Raw genomic sequence first — 27,578 nt, 5'->3', positions numbered from 1 at the left:
GTTCCATTAGCAGGAAAACACCATTCTCAAAAGTGACCACAAATGTGATTATGTATGTAATGCTTTTATTATAAAGGTGCATTTTTTATGGTGAAAATGATCTTCCCCAAACTTGAAACTCAAGTGCTGCGTATGTATGCCAGTTAGGCTCTACACCTGTTGTAAAGCGGATTAATGTGCTTCATTTTAAGAAGTTATTTAGCCACTTTAGTTGTGATACAATCCTTATCAAAACATATAGGCCTATGAGCTGGGCTACATGAGGTGTGCTGTTTGTTGCATTAAACTGGGCATCATTCACAAATGATAATATATAATTTACAAGTGATAGGCCAATATTGTCACCCATCATAGGGGCGGCAGGTAGCCTAGTGGTTAGAGCATTGGGCCAGTAACCGAAAGGTGCTAGATTGAATCCCAGAGCTGACAAGGTAAAAATCTGTCATTCTGCCCCTGAACAAAGCAGTTAACCCACTCTTCCTAGGCCTTAAAATAAGAATTTGTTTTTAACTGACTTGCCTAGTTAAATAAAGGTTAAATAAAACATTTCAAATAAATCCCTCTATTCTTTATTTAATATTGTCTTTAAATATAGTAAATCATATATGTGTGAACTTTGTTTTGACTTAGAATGGACCATTGTAATGCACCTGTCTCGAAACAGAGGCAGCGAGAAAAAAATACATCATCTATGCACTTAAATAGCGAATGGAGTCTGCTTTTCCCATGGTTCATTTTCATGCCAGCCAGTTAGGCTATACTCCTGTTGTAAAGAGAAGCAATGTGCTTAATATTAGGTATGTGTGTGTGCGTGTGTGCGTGCGTGTGTGTGTGTGTTCTAAGGGACATACACTGTGTCCTCTTCCTTCTTCCAGGAACATGCTGTAATCTCATTAGCGTATTCATACACTCATTAGTCAGTAATTTAGACCAATCACACCAGGGTAATCGAATCATTCGGCATATATTATCAGAACATGCCATTATTTCTCCAGTCAGTTTGTCCTCAGTCTACCAGGCTGCATCAGTCATGAGCCAGGGATCCAGTCACGACTTCATGAGACCAGAAATAAACCACAAGAGGACCACTGGGGCGACAGGTAGCCTATTGGTTAGAGCGTTGGGCCAATAATCAAAAGGTTGCTGGATCGAATCCCCAAGCTGATAAGGTAAGAAATGTGTTGTTCTGCCCCTGAACAAGGCAGTTAACCCACTGTTCCCTGGTAGGCTGACATTGTAAATAAGAATTTGTTCTTAACTGACTTGTCTAGTTAAATAAAGGTAAATAAAAATCACAACCACAATTAAACCACAGTATGAATTACACCGCAGTCAAAGAACTAATGACATGGGTGTGACAGTCTCTCTCCATCTCATTCCTCAGGGCCTCCATCTCATTCCTAAGGATCTCTCTCCATCTCATTCCTCAGGGCCTCCATCTCATTCCTAAGGATCTCTCTCCATCTCATTCCTCAGGGCCTCCATCTCATTCCTAAGGATCTCTCTCCATCTCATTCCTCAGGGCCTCCATCTCATTCCTAAGGATCTCTCTCCATCTCATTCCTCAGGGCCTCCATCTCATTCCTAAGGATCTCTCTCCATCTCATTCCTCAGGGCCTCCATCTCATTCCTAAGGATCTCTCTCCATCTCATTCCTCAGGGCCTCCATCTCATTCCTTGGGATCTCTCCATCTCAGAGAGAACTTCCTTCTGCCCTACATAACCTCTATATGACCTCTAAACATCCCACTGAACTCCACGCCTCAGCTGCAACAACAGTCTGGCATGTCTGCTTACATACATAGCTGTGTGTGTGAGAGAGAGAGAGTGCTACTGTCCAAAAGTCTAGAGTCAATATTGTTTTCATGTTGATGGCCAGTGATCATACTCTGTGACCGCCCAACACTGTCACAGGAAGGAGGAAGAGGTGATGTTTAACGTATAGGTGCACTCTGGTTAATAGAGTTCATGTGGTAAGGCTCTTTTGAACCCAGACTTAGAATAACAAGAACATGTTGACTGGAGCATCAGTTTGCTATCCTGGATATCCTCGTATCAACATTGTCATACATACACTAATCGCATTAGGTGCAATGTGAAACATCTCTACATAGAGACAAGAAGACAATAGCCTTATTGCTCCAACATACCATTAATAAGTAATACAATGTTTCAGTTCAAGGTCAAACCAGGCAGATAACCCCCTAGACTGAAACACTGTCACAGTGAACGTGCTATGGGACCAATATGTGCAGCCAATGTTGTTTCTCTATCCTGAATATTTATAACCTTGCTGTTCCCATACCCCTCGAGTCCCCCCATCCCCCCTCACAACAACACCCCCACCTCCTGGTCACACTCTGGCATCATCAGGGATCTCTGTGTCACAAAGGCTCATGGGTTTGCAGCTTAGATTAGCAGCTTCCTGTCAGAAAAATAGCAAAACGGTATCTATCACATAGCGCCACAAGGGCTCTTAGAAAACAAACACATACACACATGTACACTCTCTCTCTCACTCACTCTCTCTCTCTATCTATCTCTCTCACTCTCTCTCACTCTCTCTCTCCCTCCCTCAAGCTATCCCTCCAGCCACTGGCAGTGAGCTGAGGGAAAATAAAAGGCAGACAGGGTTTTCAGGGGAGAGGTGATGGGGGAGAGAGGGGTAGAGGGGGGCAAGGTAGGGGGAGAGGGGGTTAGTAGGGGGAGAGGTGATGGAGAGAGAAGGTAGGAGGGGGAGAAGGGAAGAAGTGATGGGGAGAGGGGTAGGAGGGGAAGAGGGAGAGAGGTGATGGGAAGAGGGGTATGAGGGGGGACAGGTAGGGGGAAGAGGGGGAGAGGTGATGGGGAGAGAGGGTTAGGAGGGGGAGAGAAGGTAGGAGGGGGAGAGGTGATAGGAGGTTAGGAGTGGAAGAGGTGATGGGGAGAGGGGGTTAGGAGGGGGAGAGGTGATGGGGAGGGAAGGTAGAAGGGGAGAGGTGATGGGGAGAGAAGGTAGGAGGGGGAGAGGTGATAGGGGAGAGGGGTAGGAGGGGGAAGGGGGAGTGGTGATGGGGGAGAGAGGTGTAGGATGGGAGAAGGGTGAGGAGGACACAGGTGTTAGTTAGAATGAGTGTGTGTGTGTGCGTGCGTGTATACCCATCACATGTTGTCTACAAATGGCAGAGACTCGTAAGGCCTGAGAGACTGAGACTCTTAAGGCCTGAGAGACAGAGACTCGTAAGGCCTGAGAGACAGAGACTCGTAAGGCCTGAGAGACAGAGACTCGTAAGGCCTGAGAGACAGAGACTCGTAAGGCCTGAGAGACAGAGACTCGTAAGGCCTGAGAGACAGAGACTCCTAAGGCCTGAGTGACAGAGACTCTTAAGGCTTGAGAGACAGACTCTTAAGGACTGAGAGACAGAGACTCTTAAGGCCTGAGAGACAGAGACTCTTAAGGCCTGAGAGACAGAGACTCTTAAGGCCTGAGAGACATAGACTCATAAGGCCTGAGAGATGTATGGAGGTGCGTGTGTGTATGCAAGGGTATCTTTGTAATGTAGTGTTGTTTGTGTTTTAGGATGAGCTATATCTGATCTAGCATCTGGCTCACCAAGGTCACGACTCTCAGGTCAACCTCACCATCATGGAGCAGACACTGACTGCACGGTCTAAACAGGCTTCCTCTCCTTGTCTCCATTCCTCCATCTGCATTGATGGAAAACAACTGGAGTATAGGTGACAAGCCAGGTCCTAGTGGGCTAACATCATACCATCATGTTATCAGCGATCCTGTATGTGCACATGCAGAAGTGTGTGTGACAGAGAGGTGGGTGTGGTTCTGCACTATAGATCAGAGGGGTGTGGTTATCAATAATGAAACAGCGTGTTCTGTCAGTCACAGAGGAAACATGGTGTGTGTATGTCTGTGTGAGTGTGTGTCTGTGTGTATGTCTGTGTGAGTGTGTGTCTGTTTGTATGCGTGAACGTTTGTCTAATTTCCTGTTTAGCTATCCTGGACAAAATTATAAATGCGACATGTAAAGTGGTCACGTTTCATGAGCTGAAATAAAAGATCCCAGTGATTTTCCATATGCACAAAATGCTTATTTCTCTGAAAATTTGTGCACATATTTGTTTACACCCCTGATTGGGAGCATTTCTCCAATGCCAAGATAACCCATTCACCTGACAGGTGTGGCATATCAAGAAGCTGATTAAAAAGCATGATCATTACACAGGTGCACCTTGTGCTGGGGTCAATGAAAGGCCACATCTTTCAATGAAAGTCAATGAAAGGTCACACAACACAATGCCACAGATGTTTCGAGTTTTGAGGGAGCGTGTAATTGGCATGCTGACTGCCGGAATGTCCAACAGAGCTGTTGCCAGAACATGTCATGTTCATTTCTCTATTATACATCATTTTTTTGATAATTTGGCAGTACGTCCAACCGGCCACGTGTAACCACGCCAGCCAAGGACCTCCACATCCGGCTTCTTCACCTGTGGGATCGTCTGAGACCAGCCACACGGACAGCTGATGAAACTGAGAGGTATTTCTGTCTGTAATGAAGCCCTTTAGTGGGGAATAACACATTCTGATTGGCTGGCCCTGGCTCCCCAGTGGGTGGCTGCACCCTGGCCATCATGTGATGAACATAATAAACTAAACACATTCTTCATTTTTAAACATATCTGGTGATTTTTATTGACAACTTATTTGACAGAGGATGTGCCTTACAACTCAGTCATTCAACAGATTTCAACATGTTTCCTACCAGATACATCAGTAATGTTATTTATAGGCCTAGATAACAGACGACTCAGACATGTCAAATCATTTTACCAAAAAGAGAAAAAAGTCAACAGAAATGTGAATGTACTCATCTAAACTTGTGAATAATACCAAAAAGTACAACATAGAATGATCTTTAAAATGGAATATTTTCTGTTGAATTATTAAATATATTTAAATTGTACATATTTAATATAGATATAGGCCTTTTTACATACATGTTATTTTGTACAGAGTTTAATGCAATAACAGATCCACAGGTTATCTTACACTTACTTCTTGGTCGCCCGCTCGCACCCACACACACACACTCATGTTTTTACAGGTTATTTTACATGGCGAAGTTCTTTGGTGTAGAACTCCAACTTGGGATGGAACGTTTGATTATGATGCTGTAGTGTAGAACTCCAACATGGGATGGAACGTTTGATTATGATGCTGTAGTGTAGAACTCCAACATGGGATGGAACGTTTGATTATGATGCTGTAGTGTAGAACTCCAACTTGGGATGGAACGTTTGATTATGATGCTGTTGGTGTAGAACTCCAACATGGGATGGAACGTTTGATTATGATGCTGTTGGTGTAGAACTCCAACATGGGATGGAACGTTTGATTATGATGCTGTAGTGTAGAACTCCAACATGGGATGGATCGTTTGATTATGATGCTGTAGTGTAGAACTCCAACATGGGATGGAACGTTTGATTATGATGCTGTTGGTGTAGAACTCCAACATGGGATGGAACGTTTGATTATGATGCTGTTGGTGTAGAACTCCAACATGGGATGGAACGTTTGATTATGATGCTGTAGTGTAGAACTCCAACATGGGATGGAACGTTTGATTATGATGCTGTTGGTGTAGAACTCCAACATGGGATGGAACGTTTGATTATGATGCTGTTGGTGTAGAACTCCAACATGGGATGGAACGTTTGATTATGATGCTGTAGTGTAGAACTCCAACATGGGATGGAACGTTTGATTATGATGCTGTTGGTGTAGAACTCCAACATGGGATGGAACGTTTGATTATGATGCTGTTGGTGTAGAACTCCAACATGGGATGGAACGTTTGATTATGATGCTGTTGGTGTAGAACTCCAACATGGGATGGAACGTTTGATTATGATGCTGTTGGTGTAGAACTCCAACATGGGATGGAACGTTTGATTATGATGCTGTTGGTGTAGAACTCCAACATGGGATGGAACGTTTGATTATGATGCTGTTGGTGTAGAACTCCAACATGGGATGGAACGTTTGATTATGATGCTGTTGGTGTAGAACTCCAACATGGGATGGAACGTTTGATTATGATGCTGTTGGTGTAGAACTCCAACATGGGATGGAACGTTTGATTATGATGCTGTTGGTGTAGAACTCCAACATGGGATGGAACGTTTGATTATGATGCTGTAGTGTAGAACTCCAACATGGGATGGAACGTTTGATTATGATGCTGTTGGTGTAGAACTCCAACATGGGATGGAACGTTTGATTATGATGCTGTTGGTGTAGAACTCCAACATGGGATGGAACGTTTGATTATGATGCTGTTGGTGTAGAACTCCAACATGGGATGGAACGTTTGATTATGATGCTGTTGGTGTAGAACTCCAACATGGGATGGAACGTTTGATTATGATGCTGTTGGTGTAGAACTCCAACATGGGATGGAACGTTTGATTATGATGCTGTTGGTGTAGAACTCCAACATGGGATGGAACGTTTGATTATGATGCTGTAGTGTAGAACTCCAACATGGGATGGAACGTTTGATTATGATGCTGTTGGTGTAGAACTCCAACATGGGATGGAACGTTTGATTATGATGCTGTTGGTGTAGAACTCCAACATGGGATGGAACATTTGATTATGATGCTGTTGGTGTAGAACTCCAACATGGGATGGAACGTTTGATTATGATGCTGTTGGTGTAGAACTCCAACATGGGATGGAACGTTTGATTATGATGCTGTTTGAAAGCCAACATGGTCTCAATGAGGTGACTGGCTGATTGATTATTTTGATTAATTTATTATCGTTAATGCTTTAACCTCACAGCTAAATCAATGACATCAAAAACCAATTCCAGCACAAGTATGTTTAGAATGGTATTTGATTGAAGCAGGCCATTTCTTCCTTGTAACAAGCCAATGTGTGTTTGTGTGTGAGAGAGAGAAATGAGGTTGGGGACTAGAGTGGTGACAGAGAGATAGGATCCTAAGGTTATTGCTCTAAAAACATAGAATGACGTAGAGATCTGGAATGACATAGAGACCCCCACCAGGCATACTTCCTATCCACACCTTGGTTATTAGAGTTGGTGGATGGACTTACGTGCTGCTTGCTCATGTCCATGGTTTAGTGTTGACAGATGGGCTGGGAGGTGGATGCATTCAGATAACTGAATGAGAAAATGTCCGAACATCTCTGTGGTTCAGCTGCTAGCTGGACCAAAACAACACAGGCTTCCCACAGTGACTGATTTGGGAGAGTCACACACATCACTGTGGGGAGCATCAGAGCTGCAGACCTCGTTCCATTTCCACGCGTGTTCAGCCAGCTCACATGTTGGGGGTTTGAGAGTGTATGTCTGGAGTGTTCTAGTGAAGAAGGCACTGAGTTGTGAGCGTTGTTGATAATAACACAGTACCTGCCATGCCCAGACTGACAGCCAGCCGTGGTATCCATGGTTACAGTACGCTGTGTTCTACAAGCAGAAGGCTTTAGTTTAGTTTCGAAGTTGCTAGATTATTCTATTATATTGCCTCTGTTGATTTTGTTGTTTTCCCTCCTCTTCTCTCAACCTTCAAAGTCTGGTTTGTGGTGGGGTTGAAGGGTAAAGGGTGGTTGCCCTTGGTAACAACAGGTTGTAGTTGGTGAAGCGAGGAGTGTCTGTTTCTAGATGGAAAAGCGAGGGGGGTTGTTAAGAGGACTGCGTCCTGGTTTGGGGTAGGAGGGTATTGTCATCCCTATAAGACTCCCATTTAAACATGGCTGTAGGGTTAGAGTTGTGTGTGTATGCTGATGACTGTGTGTTTTGGGAGCCTATAGACTGGTCTCTCGTAGGAACATGGTGCCGATGCTGTAGGACACTTTCCTCAGGGGAGCTGGGGGGGCGGAGCGGGAGCTGGTCAAGGAGGTGTGGCTATGGGAAGTCCCTCCCTCCAGGAAGTAGCATGTTCCCGGGATCTCCTTCGGAAAATTATCAGGAAGCTCCAACCGGGAACGAGGGACGAAAGAGAAGGAGCAATCGTCTTTCAGCAGCCTGGAGAGAGGGAAAGAAAGAGGAGAGAGATTTAAAAACACATGATGACTGTGTTATATTTGGCTGCAGAGTGGGATTTGGCTATTTCTCCAAACAGCAGTGACTCTCCAGGGAGTGATGTAGCCTTGTTCAGAATGAGATAAGACCAATCACACACCCAGGCATTATTCACAAGCTACAGGTGTGTGTTTGTGCTGCAGGGGGGTATGTACACACACACACTGATGCACACGCACACACTGATGCACACACACACACTGATGCACACACACACACACACACACACACACACACACACACACACACACACACACACACACACACACACACACACACACACACACACACACACACACACACACACACAAGCAAGCAATTACACAGTGTGTACATATGCTGAGTCCACAGAGATATTAGCAGAGGAGACAGAACACACACTGGATTTATTAATCACCATTCACACTCACACACACACACACACACACACACACACACACACACACACACACACACACACACACACACACACACACACACACACACACAGGTTGGTTTAAATCTGCAACAATTAGCCCTCTTTGTGTCGTGCAAATAATTTGTGATTCTGAGGAGAGAACGTCCTTGACTGCAAAAATAGGTTTCCAAGGCAACGCTTTCGACTCACTGACTCACATAAGGGACACCATAGAGAGGGAGAGAGAGGGAAAAAGAGAGATAAAAAGGAGAGAGAGAGAACACGATGATCAGCTCTCATCACAAAGTGCCCCCACAGGCAGCGTTTGACTCAACATCAGAGTCACTGTGTGTGTGTGTGTGTGTGTGTGTGTGTGTGTGTGTGTGTGTGTGTGTGTGTGTGTGTGCGCGTGTGAAAGTGTCTGTGCTTGCGGGCGTGTGTTTATGACGTATCACTAATGCAGTGACTGGACGTGACTGTTTCTTACTCAAATGTCCTGAAAGACTGAAAGCTGCTCTATTGCCATTCATTCTCCCCCCTCACACACACACACACACACACACACACACACACACAGACCACACACACACACACAGACCACACACACACACACACACACACACACACACACACACACACACACACACACACACACACACACACACACACACACACACACACACACACACACACACACACACACACACACACACACAGGTGTACTCACCGGTATGTGGTTGGGCTGACGTTGATGCATCGAGGGTGGCTCCCAGACTCAAACTTGCTGGCCAGTGTGACGTTGTTGCCAAACAGACAGTACCTGGGCATCCTCACCCCAACCACCCCCGCCAACACTGAGCCTGTATGGATACCTATACGCAGCTGAAGGACGGAGAGAGGGAGGGAGAGTAGAGGGAGAAGCAGAGAGAGAGAGAGAGAGATGACAGTTGAACACTGTTCAGTAAAGGGCTACGCTGTAACACACTGTTGGAGTTAGTAACATAACAAAACAGACATACACACTGAGTATACTAAACACTAGGAACACCTTCCTGATATTGAGTTGCACCCCCCTTTCCCCTCAGAACTTCCTCAATTCGTTAGACATGGACTCTACAAGGACATACCCTCCGAATGACACACATACAAAATCCATGTCTCCATTGTCTCAAGGCTTAAAAATCCTTCTTTAACCTGTCACCTCCCAACATCTACACTGATTGAAGAGGATTTAACAAGTAACATTAATAAGGGGTCATAGCTTTCACCTGGATTCACCTGGTCAGGCTGTCATGGAAAGAGCAGGTGTAATTATAAGGATATTATTATAGCTGGGATTTAAATGTGATCATCGCACTTCAAACCCACTCTATTGTAGGTCTGACACACAACACACAAACACACATCATCTCTAATGATCCACTTCAGTATCTCATCTCCACGGTTACTAACGGCACTGAGCACATGCCAGCACACTAATGTGGGTAACCTTGGCAATGAGAGAGAGCGAAAAGGGGGAGGAAAAGAGAGCGAGGAAAACGTGAGGGCAAAGGTGTGCTATTCTGATCACACTGTTATAGAGATGGACAGATTGGTTGTGGCTGGTTCTGATCACACTGTTATAGAGATGGACAGATTGGTTTTGGCTGGTTCTGATCACACTGTTATAGAGATGGACAGATTGGTTGTGGCTGGTTCTGATCACACTGTTATAGAGATGGACAGATTGGTTTTGGCTAGTTCTGATCACACTGTTATAGAGATGGACAGATTGGTTGTAGCTGGTTCTGATCACACTGTTATAGAGATGGACAGATTGGTTGTAGCTGGTTCTGATCACACTGTTATAGAGATGGACAGATTGGTTGTGGCTAGTTCTGATCACACTGTTATAGAGATGGACAGATTGGTTGTAGCTGGTTCTGATTACACTGTTATAGAGATGGACAGATTGGTTTTGGCTAGTTCTGATCACACTGTTATAGAGATGGACAGATTGGTTTTGGCTGGTTCTGATCACACTGTTATAGAGATGGACAGATTGGTTGTGGCTGGTTCTGATCACACTGTTATAGAGATGGACAGATTGGTTGTGGCTGGTTCTGATCACACTGTTATAGAGATGGACAGATTGGTTTTGGCTGGTTCTGATCACACTGTTATAGAGATGGACAGATTGGTTTTGGCTGGTTCTGATCACACTGTTATAGAGATGGACAGATTGGTTGTGGCTGGTTCTGATCACACTGTTATAGAGATGGACAGATTGGTTGTGGCTGGTTCTGATCACACTGTTATAGAGATGGACAGATTGGTTTTGGCTGGTTCTGATCACACTGTTATAGAGATGGACAGATTGGTTGTGGCTGGTTCTGATCACACTGTTATAGAGATGGACAGATTGGTTGTGGCTGGTTCTGATCACACTGCCATAGAGATGGACAGATTGGTTGTGGCTGGTTCTGATTACACTGTTATAGAGATGGACAGATTGGTTTTGGCTGGTTCTGATTACTCTGTTATAGAGATGGACAGATTGGTTTTGGCTGGTTCTGATCACACTGTTATAGAGATGGACAGATTGGTTTTGGCTGGTTCTGATCACACTGTTATAGAGATGGACAGATTGGTTTTGGCTGGTTCTGATTACACTGTTATAGAGATGGACAGATTGGTTGTGGCTGGTTCTGATTACACTGTTATAGAGATGGACAGATTGGTTTTGGCTGGTTCTGATCACACTGTTATAGAGATGGACAGATTGGTTTTGGCTGGTTCTGATCACACTGCTATAGAGATGGACAGATTGGTTTTGGCTGGTTCTGATCACACTGTTATAGAGATGGACAGATTGGTTGTAGCTGGTTCTGATCACACTGTTATAGAGATGGACAGATTGGTTTTGGCTGGTTCTGATCACACTGTTATAGAGATGGACAGATTGGTTGTAGCTGGTTCTGATCACACTGTTATAGAGATGGACAGATAGGTTGTAGCTGGTTCTGATCACACTGCCATAGAGATGGACAGATTGACAGATGTTATGAGGAAAGAGTGAGGGGAGATACAGAGAAAGAGATGGAGAGACAAGTTAAGGTGTATTTTGATCTTTCTCTCTTGTACAAATGGACCCCCTCTCCCCCTTGTTTCTCTGTCCCCCTCTCCCCTCTCTGTTCCCTTTCTCCCCTCTCTATTTCTCTGTCCCCCTCTCCCCTCTCTGTTCCCTTTCTCCCCTCTCTATTTCTCTGTCCCCCTCTCCCCTCTCTGTTCCCTTTCTCCCCTCTCTATTTCTCTGTCCCCCTCTCCCCTCTCTGTTCCCTTTCTCCCCTCTCTATTTCTCTGTCCCCCTCTCCCCTCTCTGTTCCCTTTCTCCCCTCTCTATTTCTCTGTCCCCCTCTCCCCTCTCTGTTCCCTTTCTCCCCTCTCTATTTCTCTGTCCCCCCTCTCCCCTCTCCTACTTCTATCTCTCACTCTTCTGTGAGTCAGCACAGAGTCGGAACAGACCAATCAAAACACACTGCAGCTCTAAAGCAGCCAATCCCAACCGACAGCTGTGAGGTACATTGAACACTGTTCTCTAGAACATTGTGATGTTCTGTGTTCTGGAATATGTGATTTTAAAACAGTAATATGGGTCAATACTATCTCTCTCTCTCTCTTTCTCTCTTCCTCTCCCCACTGTCTCTCTCTTTCTCCCTCTCCCCACCTCTCTCTCCCTCTCCGTCTCTCTCTCTCTCTCTCTCTCTCTCTCTCTCTCTCATAGACTAGTTTACATAACACAGTTGTATTAGCTAGTTGTGAACACGCTGACTGAAGAGCGTTTATCCGGCTGAAGTGGTTTGAACGAGCAGAGCATCTCTCCTCTTTTCCTCAGAGCAAGGGAACAAAGAATGTGTGAGAGAGAGAGAGAGAGAGAGACAGACAGACAGACAAAGAGAGAGAGAGAGAGAGAGGGAAAGAGAGAGACAGAGAGAGAAAGAGGGAGAGAGAGAGAGAGAGAGAGAGACAGACAGACAGACAGACAGACAGACAGACAGACAGACAGACAGACAGACAGACAGACAGACAGACAGACAGACAGACAGACAGACAACAGGGCTACAGGACATAGCTATGCCAGTCTATTTCTGGAACAATGGCCAGTGAATGAATCACAACTATAGGCCACAGACACACACAGACACACACCAGACACATGCACTCACGTGCACAGACTGATATAGGCATACACATGCATGGCCACACGCATGGCCACACGCATGCACACACACACACACACAACATTAGAATTGTGTAGTTGCCATTTTTAAGGACTAAAGGTGTCTCTCTCTCTCTGAAATTTCCTCTTCGCTGGGCATCAGAGTTAGAATGAATAGAGAGATGAATGAATCATGCAGCTCTACAGACAGACAGATCGTTTAAACAGTGCTAGGTTCCTTCTAGACAACCAACAGAGCTCTCCTACAGGAGCCTGGTTTGAGCCAGGACATACAGCACTTTCAGAAAATATTTCAAACCCCTTGACATTTTCCACAACTTGTTACGTTACAGCCTTATTCTAAAATGGATTTCCCTCATCAATCTACACACAACACTCCATAATGACTAATCAAAAACAGGTTTTTAGAAATTTGTAAAAACCAGAAATACCTTATTTATATAAGTATTCAGACCCTTTGCTATGAGACTCGAAATTGAGCTCAGGTACATCCTGTTTCCATGAATCATCCTTGAGATGTTTTTACAACTTGATTGGAGTCCACCTGTGGTAAATTAAATTGATAGACATGATTTGGAAAGGCACACACCTGTCTATATAAGGTCCCACAGTTGACAGTGCATGTCAGAGCAAAAACCAAGCCATGACATCGAAGGAATTGTCCGTAGAGCTCCAAGACAAGTTTGTGTCGAGGCACGAATCTGGTGAAGGGTACACAAACATTTCTGCAGCATTGAAGGTCCCCAAGAACACAGTGTCCTCCATCATTCTTAAATAGAAGAAGTTTGGAACCACCAAGACTCTTCCCAGAGCTGGCCGCCTGGCCAAACTGAGCAATCAGGGGAGAAGGGCCTTGGTCAGGGAGGTGACCAAGAACCCAATGATCACTCTGACAGATCTCCAGAAGGACAACCATCTCTGCAGCACTCTACCAATCAGACCTTTATGGTAGAGTGGCCAGACAGAAAGGCACATGACAGCCTGCTTGGAATTTGCGAAAAGGCACCAAAAGGACTCTCAGACCATGAGAAACAAGATTCTCTGGTTTGATGAAACCAAGATTGAACTCTTTGGCCTGAATGCCAAGTGTCACGTCTGGAGGAATCCTGGCACCATCTCTACGGTGTAGCATGGTGGTGGCAGCTTCATGCTGTGGGGATGTTTTTCAGCGACAGGGACTGGGAGACTAGTCAGGATCGAGGGAAAGATTTACGGAGCAAAGTACAGAGAGATCATTGATGAAAACCTGCTCCAGAGTGCTCAGGACCTCAGACTGGGGGGAAGGTTCACCTTCCAACAGGACAACGACCCTAAGCACACAGCCAAGACAACGCAGGAGTGGCTTCGGGACAAGTCTCTGAATGTCCTTGAGTGGCCCAGCCAGAGCCCGTTCTGGAACCTGATCTAACATCTCTGTAGAGACCTGAAAATAGCTGTGCAGCAACGCTCCCCATCCAACCTGACAGAGCTTGAGAGGATCTGCAGAGAAGAATGGGAGAAACTCCCCAAATACAGGTGTGCCAAGCCTGTAGCGTCATACCCAAGAAGACTCGAGGCTGTAATCACTGCCAAAGATGCTTCAACAAAGTACTGAGAAAAGGGTCTGAATACTTATGTAAATGTGATATTTCAGTACTTTATTTATTTATTTATTTTGCAAAAACATCGAAAAACCTATCTTTGCTTTGTTGTTATGGGGTATTGTGTGTAGATTGATTGGGGGGGAACTATTTAATCCATTTTAGAATAAGGCATGTAACAAAATGTCAAAGTCAAGTGGTCTGAATACTTTCCGAATGCGCTGTATCCAGCTCACCACATAGCTACATACAGTCACGATCAAAATGATTGGCACCCTTCGTAAAGATTAATAAATAATATAAATACTGAGCTGTATTGTATGGTCAAAAGTGCTCAATTATATTGTTTTATACAAACACAATTACTCTAGAAAAAGATTTTGTTTAACAAGGAATATTTTTTTCTCAAAAAGATAGGGGTTCAAATATTTTTCTGTGAGCAATTGTACTGGTATAAAATAATATCATTTTCCCATGTTCAGTATTTGTATGATTTATTTTATACACTCTTTTTTACTCATCTCTATCAAGGGTGCCAATCATTTCGGTTGTGACTGTACATGTGATCCCCAGCACCATTGTTGTCATGCCGATAGACAGAGACAGAGATTGTGTGAGGTTGGTTATTTTTATTGCTGGTTGCCATAAATAGAAAGTCTAGGTTCAAGCATGCTAGAAAAACAACCTGGAGCTCTGAGCCAACACACACACACACACACACACACACACACACACACACACACACACACACACACACACACACACACACACACACACACACACACACACACACACACACACACCATGTTTTGTATTGTCAGTGTTGACTCAACACAGACAGCTGGATGTAACAGAAAAGAGCCTATACCTATGGAGATGGGAGAAAGATAAATTGCCTGAATGTGACCTTCTCTCTAACATAACACAATACAGCCCAACACAAAGCTCATGTATTTCCTGTAAGACACTAAAACAACAGCGTAACAGAAACAACCGTCATTAATTAGCCAAAAACAGCCCCTGCTGCCACGTCACGATTCTCCCATCACCATGGCAACTGCACACTACGCATTCCCATGTTCTATCCATCACGTGACGACCGGTGTGTTGGCAATAAGTCAGTTACACACATACGTGCTGTGATCACACACTGCAAGCATAAATATGCACACGGACATCCACAAACACTCAATTACTGTACACACACAAAAACACAAACCCATTGTAGTTTCGGTCCGTGTGTGTCTGTGCCTGCCTGCCTGCGTGCGCGTGTGTGGTGTGTTTGTGCATGCTAGTGTGTGCTCTCTTCCTTGTGAAGACACGTTTCATCTCATCAGTCGTCAGTAAAGGGGAAGATGAGAGGGGCTCCATTGTCAGCATCTACAGCTGGTTAAGAACTTCCTTCCCAATGGGCCATGACGGCAGCGTAGCCTAGTGGTTAGAGCGTTGGACTAGTAACCGAAAGGTTGCAAGTTCAAATCCCTGAGCTGACAACGTACAAATCTGTCATTCTGCCCCTGAACAAGGCAGTTAACCCACTGTTCTTAGGCCGTCATTGAAAATAAGATTTTGTTCTTAACTGACTTGCCTAGTTAAATAAAGATAAAATATCAACACACATCTGGGACTGTCAGCCAGCTAATGGGAGCACAACACAGCTAGCACAACACAGCTAGCATAACACTGCACAGCTAGCACAATCTCGCACAACACAGCTAGCATAACACTGCACAGCTAGCACAACACAGCTAGCACAATCTCGCACAACACAGCTAACACAACACATTACAGTGGGAGCAAATGAAGCATAGTGGGCAGAACAAGCAAGGAGGTGGGCCAAGCACGAGCTAGTGAGATTCTATTGACGTGTTGTAGCATGTATTCCATTAGCGAATGCCTCCTCTGTGAAGTGTGCATGTGCACAAACTCAATTCGACCTTGCACTCCTACTAAAAACTGTTTTTAAACGTATAAAACGTAGTCCACTGTGTTCATAGCGGATTCTAGTTTTGGGAACAGAAACATTTATTGAGATCAGATGTTTCATCAATGACAACTTGGCCCAGTTTCACCTAGTTTCATCCTCTCCCACTACCAGCGACTGGACTTCCTCTCAGTAACATATTTAGTGGTAAGAAAACTTTCTAAATGGATGTTTCAGCTTGATAGCCCCTGTGATGTGTCTGGGTTACTCCTTCTGTCTGTGGCACAACACAGAACCGCACTGATAAGCTGATAGATGCTTTAAATTCGAGGTGTAAACCACATATACATTTGAATGAGAAGAGAGACAGACAGTAGGAGGAGAGGGTGAAAAAGGATAGAGAGAGAGAGGAAGTGAGAGAAAAGGAGGGGGAGTGAAAAGGGAGATAGAAAAGATGACAGAAAAAGAGAGTGAGGGAGAAATAGCCCATTCCCTCTCCTGTGCCAAGCGAAGACTCACCTTGATGGATTTGCCGTCCGGCGTTAACACCTCCTCTGACAGCTCCATCATCTTCAGGGCCATGAGTGCGATTGGCTTAGCATGGCTGTCAATCTTCCGGTGGAGCCCGCCCGCAACACAGTAGGCGTCGCCTATAGTCTCAATCTATATGGGGATTGGAGAAGAGTTCATGAAGCCATGACGATTTCATTTGATTTGAGTTCTATACTTTAATCAAATTTAAATATTTTCATAATAACATTTATCTTGACAGGGTTATTGGCAGAATTAAAATAAACACTCAGACAAGCTGTACCTGACAACAAGAAACACAACTCTCATTTTCTTCCAGTCACAGTCATTTATCCAGAGTAACCATGACAATGGGAACATATGGGACTCCTCTCTCCCCCCCTCTCCCCCTCTCTCCCCCTCTCTCCTCACATGGAGCAGGAAAAGAGAGGGGAGAGGAGAAAGTGGAGACGAGAGAAAATGGAAGTAGAAAGAGAGAAGGGGAAGAGTCAAGTAAAAAAGTGGAAGGGTGAGGAGAAAGGAAGGGAAAGATAAAGTGCTGTATCTGTGCTGACTCAAACCCTGGCAAAGGACGAGAGCTGATGTAGAGCTAGATGGATGGAGGGATGGATGGATAGAGGGAGTGATGGTTGTTAATGGACGCACTGGGCCTTGTTGTAATACCACTCTGTCAGGCAGCCAGTATTGACACACTGTTGTTAAGCACTGTTGCATTAGCCATTAATCAGTGTGTTTTTCCACCCGATACATATGCACGCACGCACACGCATACACACACACAGTGCTGATATAAAACACAACTTGATTGATCCTTGTATTTACCCACGGCTGCACCATTACTCAATTGCACTATACCTCTCCTATGTGGACAGATGACACGTATCAGGGTTGGAGTCAATTCAGTATTTCTGAATTTAATCCAATTCAAACAATGAATTTGAATTGGCCACACTCCACAGGAAGCAGAATTTGAATTGAATTTGATTTGAGTCAACTGAGATGTGAAACATGAAAATCTCATTCATTTGACAAATCTACCACTTATTAATTCAACGAGTACACATACCATTTGAAATATGAGTTTTATTTTAACTCAAATATGTCAAACAGTTTAATCTAATGTGTTATGGGAAAACCTTTTGTTTCTGATATTTAAAAACATTTAAGGTAGTTATTAATTATTAAAGACAACCCACAACATGATCTTAGAGTATTTCTAGACCACTAATTCTGTTTTATTGTTTTAGGAAAATGAGTTTTAAAGATGAAATGTTTCAATCTAATGCTAAATGGTATTGGTAACCAAGTCAAAATAAACATTGCTATGGTGATGTGTAGAATAAATAAGGCATTTGAAAGTCATTTAATTAAATTCTACTTTCTTTCATTTGAATGCAATCCAAATTCTGCTTCCTGTGAGGTGTGGCCAATTCAAATTCAATTCAAATACAATAATTGAAATGGAATTAAAGAGCAATTCGTAACTCAATTCAGAATCGACCCAAACCCTGAAACATATAACAAGCATACACTAAGTGTACAGTTTGTGACGTGCAAACAGTGTGTTCCTACCTTATACACATCCAGTATTCCACACTGGTAGTCGAAGCGTGTGTAGAGCTCGTTGAGCATGCTGATGACCTGCATGGGGGTACACTGGGCACACACTGCCGTGAAGCCCACGATGTCAGAGAACAGCATGGTGACATCATCAAACTTCCTGGCGGGGACAGACTCCCCCTGCCACAGCTTCTGGGCCACGTCACCAGGAAAGATGGAGTAGAGAAGGTCTACTGTCCTCCTCTTCTCCTCTTCTAGAGCTTGGTGTGTCTTTTCTAGAGTGGCCTGGGGAAGAGCAGAGGGATAGAAATACAATTAGTAGAAAGGTGATGATGGAGTGGAGGTTTAGTGACCAACGCGTTTTCTCTTTTTCTGAAGCTGGATGAGTCGGCTGCTGAATGTCTACTTGACAGAATAATGAGTATGAGCACACATGTATGTTTGTGTGTGACCATGTGTGTGCACTTGTGTGTGTGTGCATATTGCATGTGTGTTTGACTGTACCTTGAGTTTGTCCATCCTGTTCTTGAGGCCGTCCTGTGCCTTGGCCTGCTGTCCCACCAGTATGACATCACGCGTGGCGTCGTGGATGGGGATGTCTGACAGGTAAAGGCCCCTGCCCATCAACTCCTCCAGCTTGTCCACCCGGGGGGAACCCAGGAACATCAGAGTAGAGGATTCTGGGACATGAATCATCTGACCCTTCACCTCCATCACCTGGCAAAGAGGGAGAAAGAGCATGAGAAAGAAAGAGAGAGAGAGAGTGTGGGGCAGAAGACAGGGAGAGGGGTTATTCAGGTGATAAAGAGATCAATGGAACGCAGACTGTGGGAAATACAGTGCCTTCAGAAAGTATTCACACTCCTTGATTTTGTTGAGTTACAAAGTGAGATTAAAATTGATTTCATTGTCAATGATCTACACAAAATACTCTAATGTCAAAGTGGAAGAAAAATGTGAAAAATGTAACACTACTTTATGTTGATTAGATAAGTGTTCAACCTCCTGAGTCAATACATGTTGGAATGACCTTTGGAAGCAATTACACCTTTCTGGGTACAGTCTCGAAGAGTTTTCCACACCTGGATTGTGCAACATTTGCCCATTATTCTTTTCAGAAATGTTTAACCTCTGTAAAATTGGTTGTTGATTGTTGCTAAACAACCATTTTCAAGTCTAGCCATACATTTTCTAGAAGATTTATGTCAAAACTGTAAGTCAGCCCCTCAGGAACATTCACTGTCTTCTTGGTAAGAAACTCCAGTGTATATTTAGCCTTGTGTTTTAGGTTATTGTCCTGCTGAAAGGTAAATTCATCACCCAGTGTCTGGTGGAAAGCAGACTGAACCAGGTTTTCCTCTAGGATGTTGCCTGTGCTTAGCTCTATTACGTCACCTTTTTATCAGGAAAAACTCCTAGTCCTTAACGATTACAATCATACCCATAACATGATGCAGTCACCACTATGCTTGAAAATATGGAGAGTGCTACTCAGTAATTTGTTGTATTGAATTTTCCCCAAACATAACACTTTGTATTCAGGACAAAAAGTGAATTGCTTTGCCACATGTTTTGCAGTGTTACTTTAGTGCCTTTGTTGCAAACAGGATGCATGTTTTGGAATATTTTTATTCTGCACAGGCTTCCTTCTTTTCACTCTGTCAGTTAGGTTAGTGTTGTGGAGCCATCCTTAGTTTTCTCTTGTCACAGTCATTAAACTCTGTAACTGTTTTAAAGTCACTCTTTGCCTCATTGTGAAATCCTTGAGCGTTTTCCTTCCTCTCCGGTAACAGAGCTAAGAAGGACGCCTGTATCTTTGTAGTGACTGGGTGTATCGATACACCATCTAAAGTGTAATTAATAACTTCACCATGCTCAAAGGGATATTCAATGTCTGCTTTAATTTTTTTTACCCATCTACCAATAGGTGCCCTTCTTTGTGAGGCATTGGAAAACCTCCCTCTGGTTCAGAGGGGTTTGGTTAAATGCAGAAGACACATTTCAGTAGAATTAATTCAGTTGTGCAACTGCTCAAGTGTCCCCATCTCCCTCTCCTTGGTCTTTGTGGTTAAATCTGTGTTTGTAATTCACTGCTCAACTGAGTGACCTTACAGATAATTGTATAGTTGGAATACAGAGATGAGATAGTCATTCAAAAATCCTGTTAAACACTATTATTGCACACAGAGTGAGTGCATGCAACTTATTATGTGACTTGTTAAGCACATTTTTACTCCTGAACTTATTCAGGCCATAACAAAGGGTTGAATACTTATTGACTCAAGACATTTCAGCTTTTCATTTATTATTAATTTGTATATTTTTTTAATAAAAACATAATTATGAAATGTGTGTTGGCCGGTGACCAAAAATGGAAATGTAATCAATTTCAAATTCAGGCTGTAACACAACAAAATGAAGGGGCGTGAATACATTCTGAAGGCACTGTAGAAGAAGGAAGCCGTCATTGGCATCAACTGGCCCACAATGTGGTTACTGAAATCCGATTTGGCTCCATTTGGCTGTTTTCGCTGTATCATTTCATTTTTTTGCTAAACGCTAACCCGTTCGAAAAAGCTGGTAGCATAGCTAGCCAAACAGAAATTGGTGGTGGTAGTTTAAGTAATTTTTAAGGGTAATGCAGTTGATTGGTGAAGATGACATGAACATGAATTGGGATTGACATCCATACAAGCATTATACTCCGATGTTTACCTCAACGTAGTGTGAAATACACATATAAACAGTAGGTTAAATTTAGGATCATGTTGATGGGCGGCAATGTGGAGATTCTGGATCTATCCCCCACGGAGGGACACGTGGCGTTTCCATTACCTGATCTATAAACACAACCATAGAAATACTATTCAGAAACGTTAAGAGGACGTCGTAGTCCGAACACAACAATGTTTTCAGAAGACCCTAATACCCTTTACAATGGGGATGTACTGCTGCACATTCCAACATCATCTAGGCAACAAATGAGATGTCCTTCACCCATTCTCCCATACACACCAGTTCAAGAGAACGCTGTCCCTGCGGTAATAAGTCCAGCTGTAGCCTATAGACAATACAGGATTACATTGAAATGTGTTCAGGTTGAAAACATCTCTCTGGCTCTCAGCTGACTGAAAAAGGTCAGGTTAGTCTGCTACTGTATCTTCGGTTGCGGTTCTGGTGGGATACCATAACATAGGAACAACATTCTCACCCAAGAAGAATAACCAAACAATTAAGGGTTTACCCACCCCCTGAGTTTACACACAAGTGCAATGGCAGCGCTTTGACCAGAAGTGAAAGCTACATATTGTTATTTTAACCTGGGGAACCCAAGTCTCTCTCAGGTTCCAGGCCTGGTTTAAGATCCTAGCATCTTCTCTCTCTCTCTCTCTCTCTCTCTCTCTCTCTCTCTCTCTCTCTCTCTCTCTCTCTCCTGCTCTCTCTCTCTCTCCCTCAGTTTTTCTCTCTCTCTCCCTGGTGTCAGATAGATTATTCTGCCTGTGAGCCCACTGCAGCCCACTGCAGGCTGATTTATTTATAGAACCTTCTCCTAGCTCTGCATAATGCATACAACCTACATATACAGAGAGCTAACAAACACACTACCTACATATAGTCTACAGAGATCTAACACACACACTACCTACATATAGTCTACAGAGATCTAACACACACACTACCTACATATAGTCTACAGAGATCTAACACACACACTACCTACATATAGTCTACAGAGATCTAACACACACACTACCTACATATAGTCTACAGAGATCTAACACACACACTACCTACATATAGTCTACAGAGATCTAACACACACACTACCTACATATAGTCTACAGAGATCTAACACACACACTACCTACATATAGTCTACAGAGATCTAACACACACACTACCTACATATAGTCTACAGAGATCTAACACACACACTACCTACATATAGTCTACAGAGATCTAACACACACACTACCTACATATAGTCTACAGAGATCTAACACACACACTACCTACATATAGTCTACAGAGATCTAACACACACACTACCTACATATAGTCTACAGAGATCTAACACACACACTACCTACATATAGTCTACAGAGATCTAACACACACACTACCTACATATAGTCTACAGAGATCTAACACACACACTACCTACATATAGTCTACAGAGATCTAACACACACACTACCTACATATAGTCTACAGAGATCTAACACACACACTACCTACATATAGTCTACAGAGATCTAACACACACACTACCTACATATAGTCTACAGAGATCTAACACACACACTACCTACATATAGTCTACAGAGATCTAACACACACACTACCTACATATAGTCTACAGAGATCTAACACACACACTACCTACATATAGTCTACAGAGATCTAACACACACACTACCTACATATAGTCTACAGAGATCTAACACACACACTACCTACATATAGTCTACAGAGATCTAACACACACACTACCTACATATAGTCTACAGAGATCTAACACACACACTACCTACATATAGTCTACAGAGATCTAACACACACACTACCTACATATAGTCTACAGAGATCTAACACACACACTACCTACATATAGTCTACAGAGATCTAACAAACACACTACCTACATATAGTCTACAGAGATCTAACACACACACTACCTACATATAGTCTACAGAGATCTAACACACACACTACCTACATATAGTCTACAGAGAGACAGAGCACTGCACACACACTTAGCTACAGAAAGTAGACACATACACACACACACACACACACACACACACACACACTATATACAGTCGCAGTGTGTATTGTGGGAGGATGTGAACAGCTGTCTTCTGTGGTTGTGGCGGGCAGAGTGGGAGGAGTCACATTGTTGACACACTAATGGGAATCTCCATGGAAACGACAGGAACACCAGGAACGCTGGCACTCCGGAAAACCAAGCGACTGTATCTCGGAAAACTACCCTCAAATTAACAGAACGCTCATACACACAAACACACACACACACACACACACACACACACACACACACACACACACACACACACACACACACACACACACACACACACACACACACCAGAGGCTGTTCTGCTGGTCTCGTTTTGCGTCTCCCTGCTTTAACACAGTTCCTTCCTGTTTCCATCTCCCTCATCAGTACAGACTGATCTCCACTCTCAGTAACACACAGTAGTAACACACAGCAGTAACACACAGACCACAGAGGACCACAGCCCCACTCTCAACCAGAGGACCGAGAAGGAGAGCAGAGAGAGGTGGAGAGAGAGAAAGGGAGAGAGAATGAGAGATAGACAGGGAAAGTGAGAAAGAAAAGGAGAGGTGGAGAGAGAGAAAGGGAGAAAGAATCAGAGATAGACAGGGAAAGTGAGAGAGAAAAGGAGAGGTGGGTAGAGAGGGAGAAAGAGAGGATTTAAGCAGACTGGCATGTAAACAGACTCGTTTGCATAGAAGCACAGAGCACAAGTCAATGAGTCACACACACACACACACACACACACACACACACACACACACACACACACACACACACACACACACACACACACACACACACGTACATTGCACGCAGGCCATGCACACACATGGTATCTCCCTGTATACTCAGTCAGATCTATTGAAAGATCATGTGAGACCTCTAGGCCAACCAGTGCTCAGGCACTAATCTCTCCTCTAGCGCTGGTGGCTGGCGCTTTACGCATTTCATTTCTCTGTTCATCTGTTATTGTGGAGGCTGTTTTACATGACAAGGCTATGTGTGTGTCTGTGTGTGTGTGCGTGTGCGCTGCCTGTGTGTGTTTGTGTGCGTGCGTGCACGTGTGCCTGTGTGTGCGTGTGTGATAGGGAACTAAAAGGATTGAGACATTTAGCGAACCTTTGATCCGATGCACCAGTCAACACTGTGTTGTTTTCCTGTTTGTTGTTCAGGAGAACAACAAGATAGGAGGCTTTGAAAGTCACTGCTCTCCCTTACTCTCTGGGTCATTATGAAAGTCACTGCTCTCCCTTACTCTCTGGGTCATTATGAAAGTCACTGCTCTCCCTTACTCTCTGGGTCATTATGAAAGTCACTGCTCTCCCTTACTCTCTGGGTCATTATGAAAGTCACTGCGCTCCCTTACTCTCTGGGTAATTATGAAAGTCACTGCGCTCCCTTACTCTCTGGGTCATAATGAAAGTCACTGCTCTCCCTTACTCTCTGGGTCATTATGAAAGTCACTGCTCTCCCTTACTCTCTGGGTCATTATGAAAGTCACTGCTCTCCCTTACTCTCTGGGTCATAATGAAAGTCACTGCTCTCCCTTACTCTCTGGGTCATTATGAAAGTCACTGCTCTCCCTTACTCTCTGGGTCATTATGAAAGTCACTGCTCTCCCTTACTCTCTGGGTCATTATGAAAGTCACTGCTCTCCCTTACTCTCTGGGTCATAATGAAAGTCACTGCTCTCCCTTACTCGCTGGGTCATTATGAAAGTCACTGCTCTCCCTTACTCTCTGGGTCATTATGAAAGTCACTGCTCTCCCTTACTCTCTGGGTCATTATGAAAGTCACTGCTCTCCCTTACTCTCTGGGTCATTATGAAAGTCACTGCTCTCCCTTACTCTCTGGGTCATAATGAAAGTCACTGCTCTCCCTTACTCTCTGGGTCATAATGAAAGTCACTGCTCTCCCTTACTCTCTGGGTCATTATGAAAGTCACTGCTCTCCCTTACTCTCTGGGTCATAATGAAAGTCACTGCTCTCCCTTACTCTCTGGGTCATAATGAAAGTCACTGCGCTCCCTTACTCTCTGGGTCATAATGAAAGTCACTGCTCTCCCTTACTCTCTGGGTCATTATGAAAGTCACTGCGCTCCCTTACTCTCTGGGTCATAATGAAAGTCACTGCTCTCCCTTACTCTCTGGGTCATAATGAAAGTCACTGCTCTCCCTTACTCTCTGGGTCATTATGAAAGTCACTGCTCTCCCCTTACTCTCTGGGTCATTATGAAAGTCACTGCTCTCCCTTACTCTCTGGGTCATTATGAAAGTCACTGCTCTCCCTTACTCTCTGGGTCATAATGAAAGTCACTGCTCTCCCTTACTCTCTGGGTCATTATGAAAGTCACTGCTCTCCCTTACTCTCTGGGTCATAATGAAAGTCACTGCTCTCCCTTACTCTCTTGGTCATAATGAAAGTCACTGCGCTCCCTTACTCTCTGGGTCATAATGAAAGTCACTGCTCTCCCTTACTCTCTGGGTCAAAATGAAAGTCACTGCTCTCCCTTACTCTCTGGGTCATAATGAAAGTCACTGCTCTCCCTTACTCTCTGGGTCATTATGAAAGTCACTGCTCTCCCTTACTCTCTGGGTCATTATGAAAGTCACTGCTCTCCCTTACTCTCTGGGTCATAATGAAAGTCACTGCTCTCCCTTACTCTCTGGGTCATTATGAAAGTCACTGCTCTCCCTTACTCTCTGGGTCATAATGAAAGTCACTGCTCTCCCTTACTCTCTGGGTCATAATGAAAGTCACTGCTCTCCCTTACTCTCTGGGTCATTATGAAAGTCACTGCTCTCCCTTACTCTCTGGGTCATTATGAAAGTCACTGCTCTCCCTTACTCTCTGGGTCATTATGAAAGTCACTGCTCTCCCTTACTCTCTGGGTCATTATGAAAGTCACTGCTCTCCCTTACTCTCTGGGTCATAATGAAAGTCACTGCTCTCCCTTACTCTCTGGGTCATAATGAAAGTCACTGCTCTCCCTTACTCTCTGGGTCATAATGAAAGTCACTGCTCTCCCTTACTCTCTGGGTCATTATGAAAGTCACTGCTCTCCCTTACTCTCTGGGTCATAATGAAAGTCACTGCTCTCCCTTACTCTCTGGGTCATAATGAAAGTCACTGCGCTCCCTTACTCTCTGGGTCATAATGAAAGTCACTGCTCTCCCTTACTCTCTGGGTCATTATGAAAGTCACTGCTCTCCCTTACTCTCTGGGTCATTATGAAAGTCACTGCTCTCCCTTACTCTCTGGGTCATAATGAAAGTCACTGCTCTCCCTTACTCTCTGGGTCATTATGAAAGTCACTGCTCTCCCTTACTCTCTGGGTCATTATGAAAGTCACTGCTCTCCCTTACTCTCTGGGTCATTATGAAAGTCACTGCTCTCCCTTACTCTCTGGGTCATAATGAAAGTCACTGCTCTCCCTTACTCTCTGGGTCATTATGAAAGTCACTGCTCTCCCTTACTCTCTGGGTCATAATGAAAGTCACTGCTCTCCCTTACTCTCTGGGTCATAATGAAAGTCACTGCGCTCCCTTACTCTCTGGGTCATAATGAAAGTCACTGCTCTCCCTTACTCTCTGGGTCAAAATGAAAGTCACTGCTCTCCCTTACTCTGTGGGTCATAATGAAAGTCACTGCTCTCCCTTACTCTCTGGGTCATTATGAAAGTCACTGCTCTCCCTTACTCTCTGGGTCATTATGAAAGTCACTGCTCTCCCTTACTCTCTGGGTCATAATGAAAGTCACTGCTCTCCCTTACTCTCTGGGTCATAATGAGTCACTGCTCTCCCTTACTCTCTGGGTCATAATGAAAGTCACTGCTCTCCCTTACTCTGTGGGTCATAATGAAAGTCACTGCTCTCCCTTACTCTCTGGGTCATTATGAAAGTCACTGCTCTCCCTTACTCTCTGGGTCATAATGAAAGTCACTGCTCTCCCTTACTCTCTGGGTCATTATGAATGTCACTGCTCTCCCTTACTCTCTGGGTCATTATGAAAGTCACTGCTCTCCCTTACTCTCTGGGTCATAATGAAAGTCACTGCTCTCCCTTACTCTCTGGGTCATTATGAATGTCACTGCTCTCCCTTACTCTCTGGGTCATAATGAAAGTCACTGCTCTCCCTTACTCTCTGGGTCATTATGAAAGTCACTGCTCTCCCTTACTCTCTGGGTCAAAATGAAAGTCACTGCTCTCCCTTACTCTGTGGGTCATTATGAAAGTCACTTCTCTCCCTTACTCTCTGGGTTAAAATGAAAGTCACTGCTCTCCCTTACTCTGTGGGTCATAATGAAAGTCACTGCTCTCCCTTACTCTCTGGGTCATTATGAAAGTCACTGCTCTCCCTTACTCTCTGGGTCATTATGAAAGTCACTGTTCTCCCTTACTCTCTGGGTCATAATGAAAGTCACTGCTCTCCCTTACTCTCTGGGTCATAATG

At 44.1% G+C, this 27,578-nt stretch overlaps 1 protein-coding gene across 2 annotated transcripts in view; it reads right to left on the bottom strand.

Moving 5' to 3' along the window:
- Positions 1–4,660: 4,660 nt before the first annotated feature.
- The window catches only part of LOC106613184 (guanylate cyclase 1, soluble, alpha 2), a 46,660-nt gene continuing 23,742 nt past the window's right edge, over positions 4,661–27,578 (bottom strand). For both annotated transcript variants that reach the window (XM_014215189.2, XM_014215190.2), the window contains exons 5-9: positions 18,827–19,039; positions 18,335–18,607; positions 16,751–16,894; positions 9,236–9,390; positions 4,661–8,054 (exon numbers count right to left, since the gene is read on the bottom strand). In XM_014215189.2, coding sequence (XP_014070664.2) covers positions 7,835–8,054; positions 9,236–9,390; positions 16,751–16,894; positions 18,335–18,607; positions 18,827–19,039 — 1,005 coding nt within the window. In that variant the 3' untranslated portion in view covers positions 4,661–7,834. The remainder of the gene's footprint in view (positions 8,055–9,235; positions 9,391–16,750; positions 16,895–18,334; positions 18,608–18,826; positions 19,040–27,578) is intronic.

The sequence above is a fragment of the Salmo salar genome, chromosome ssa09, assembly GCF_905237065.1.
Source record: "Salmo salar chromosome ssa09, Ssal_v3.1, whole genome shotgun sequence".
Classification (NCBI taxonomy): Eukaryota; Metazoa; Chordata; class Actinopteri; order Salmoniformes; family Salmonidae; genus Salmo; species Salmo salar.
The sequence above is the reverse complement of the archived record's forward strand: the minus strand, read 5'-3'. Positions and strand labels throughout refer to the sequence as shown.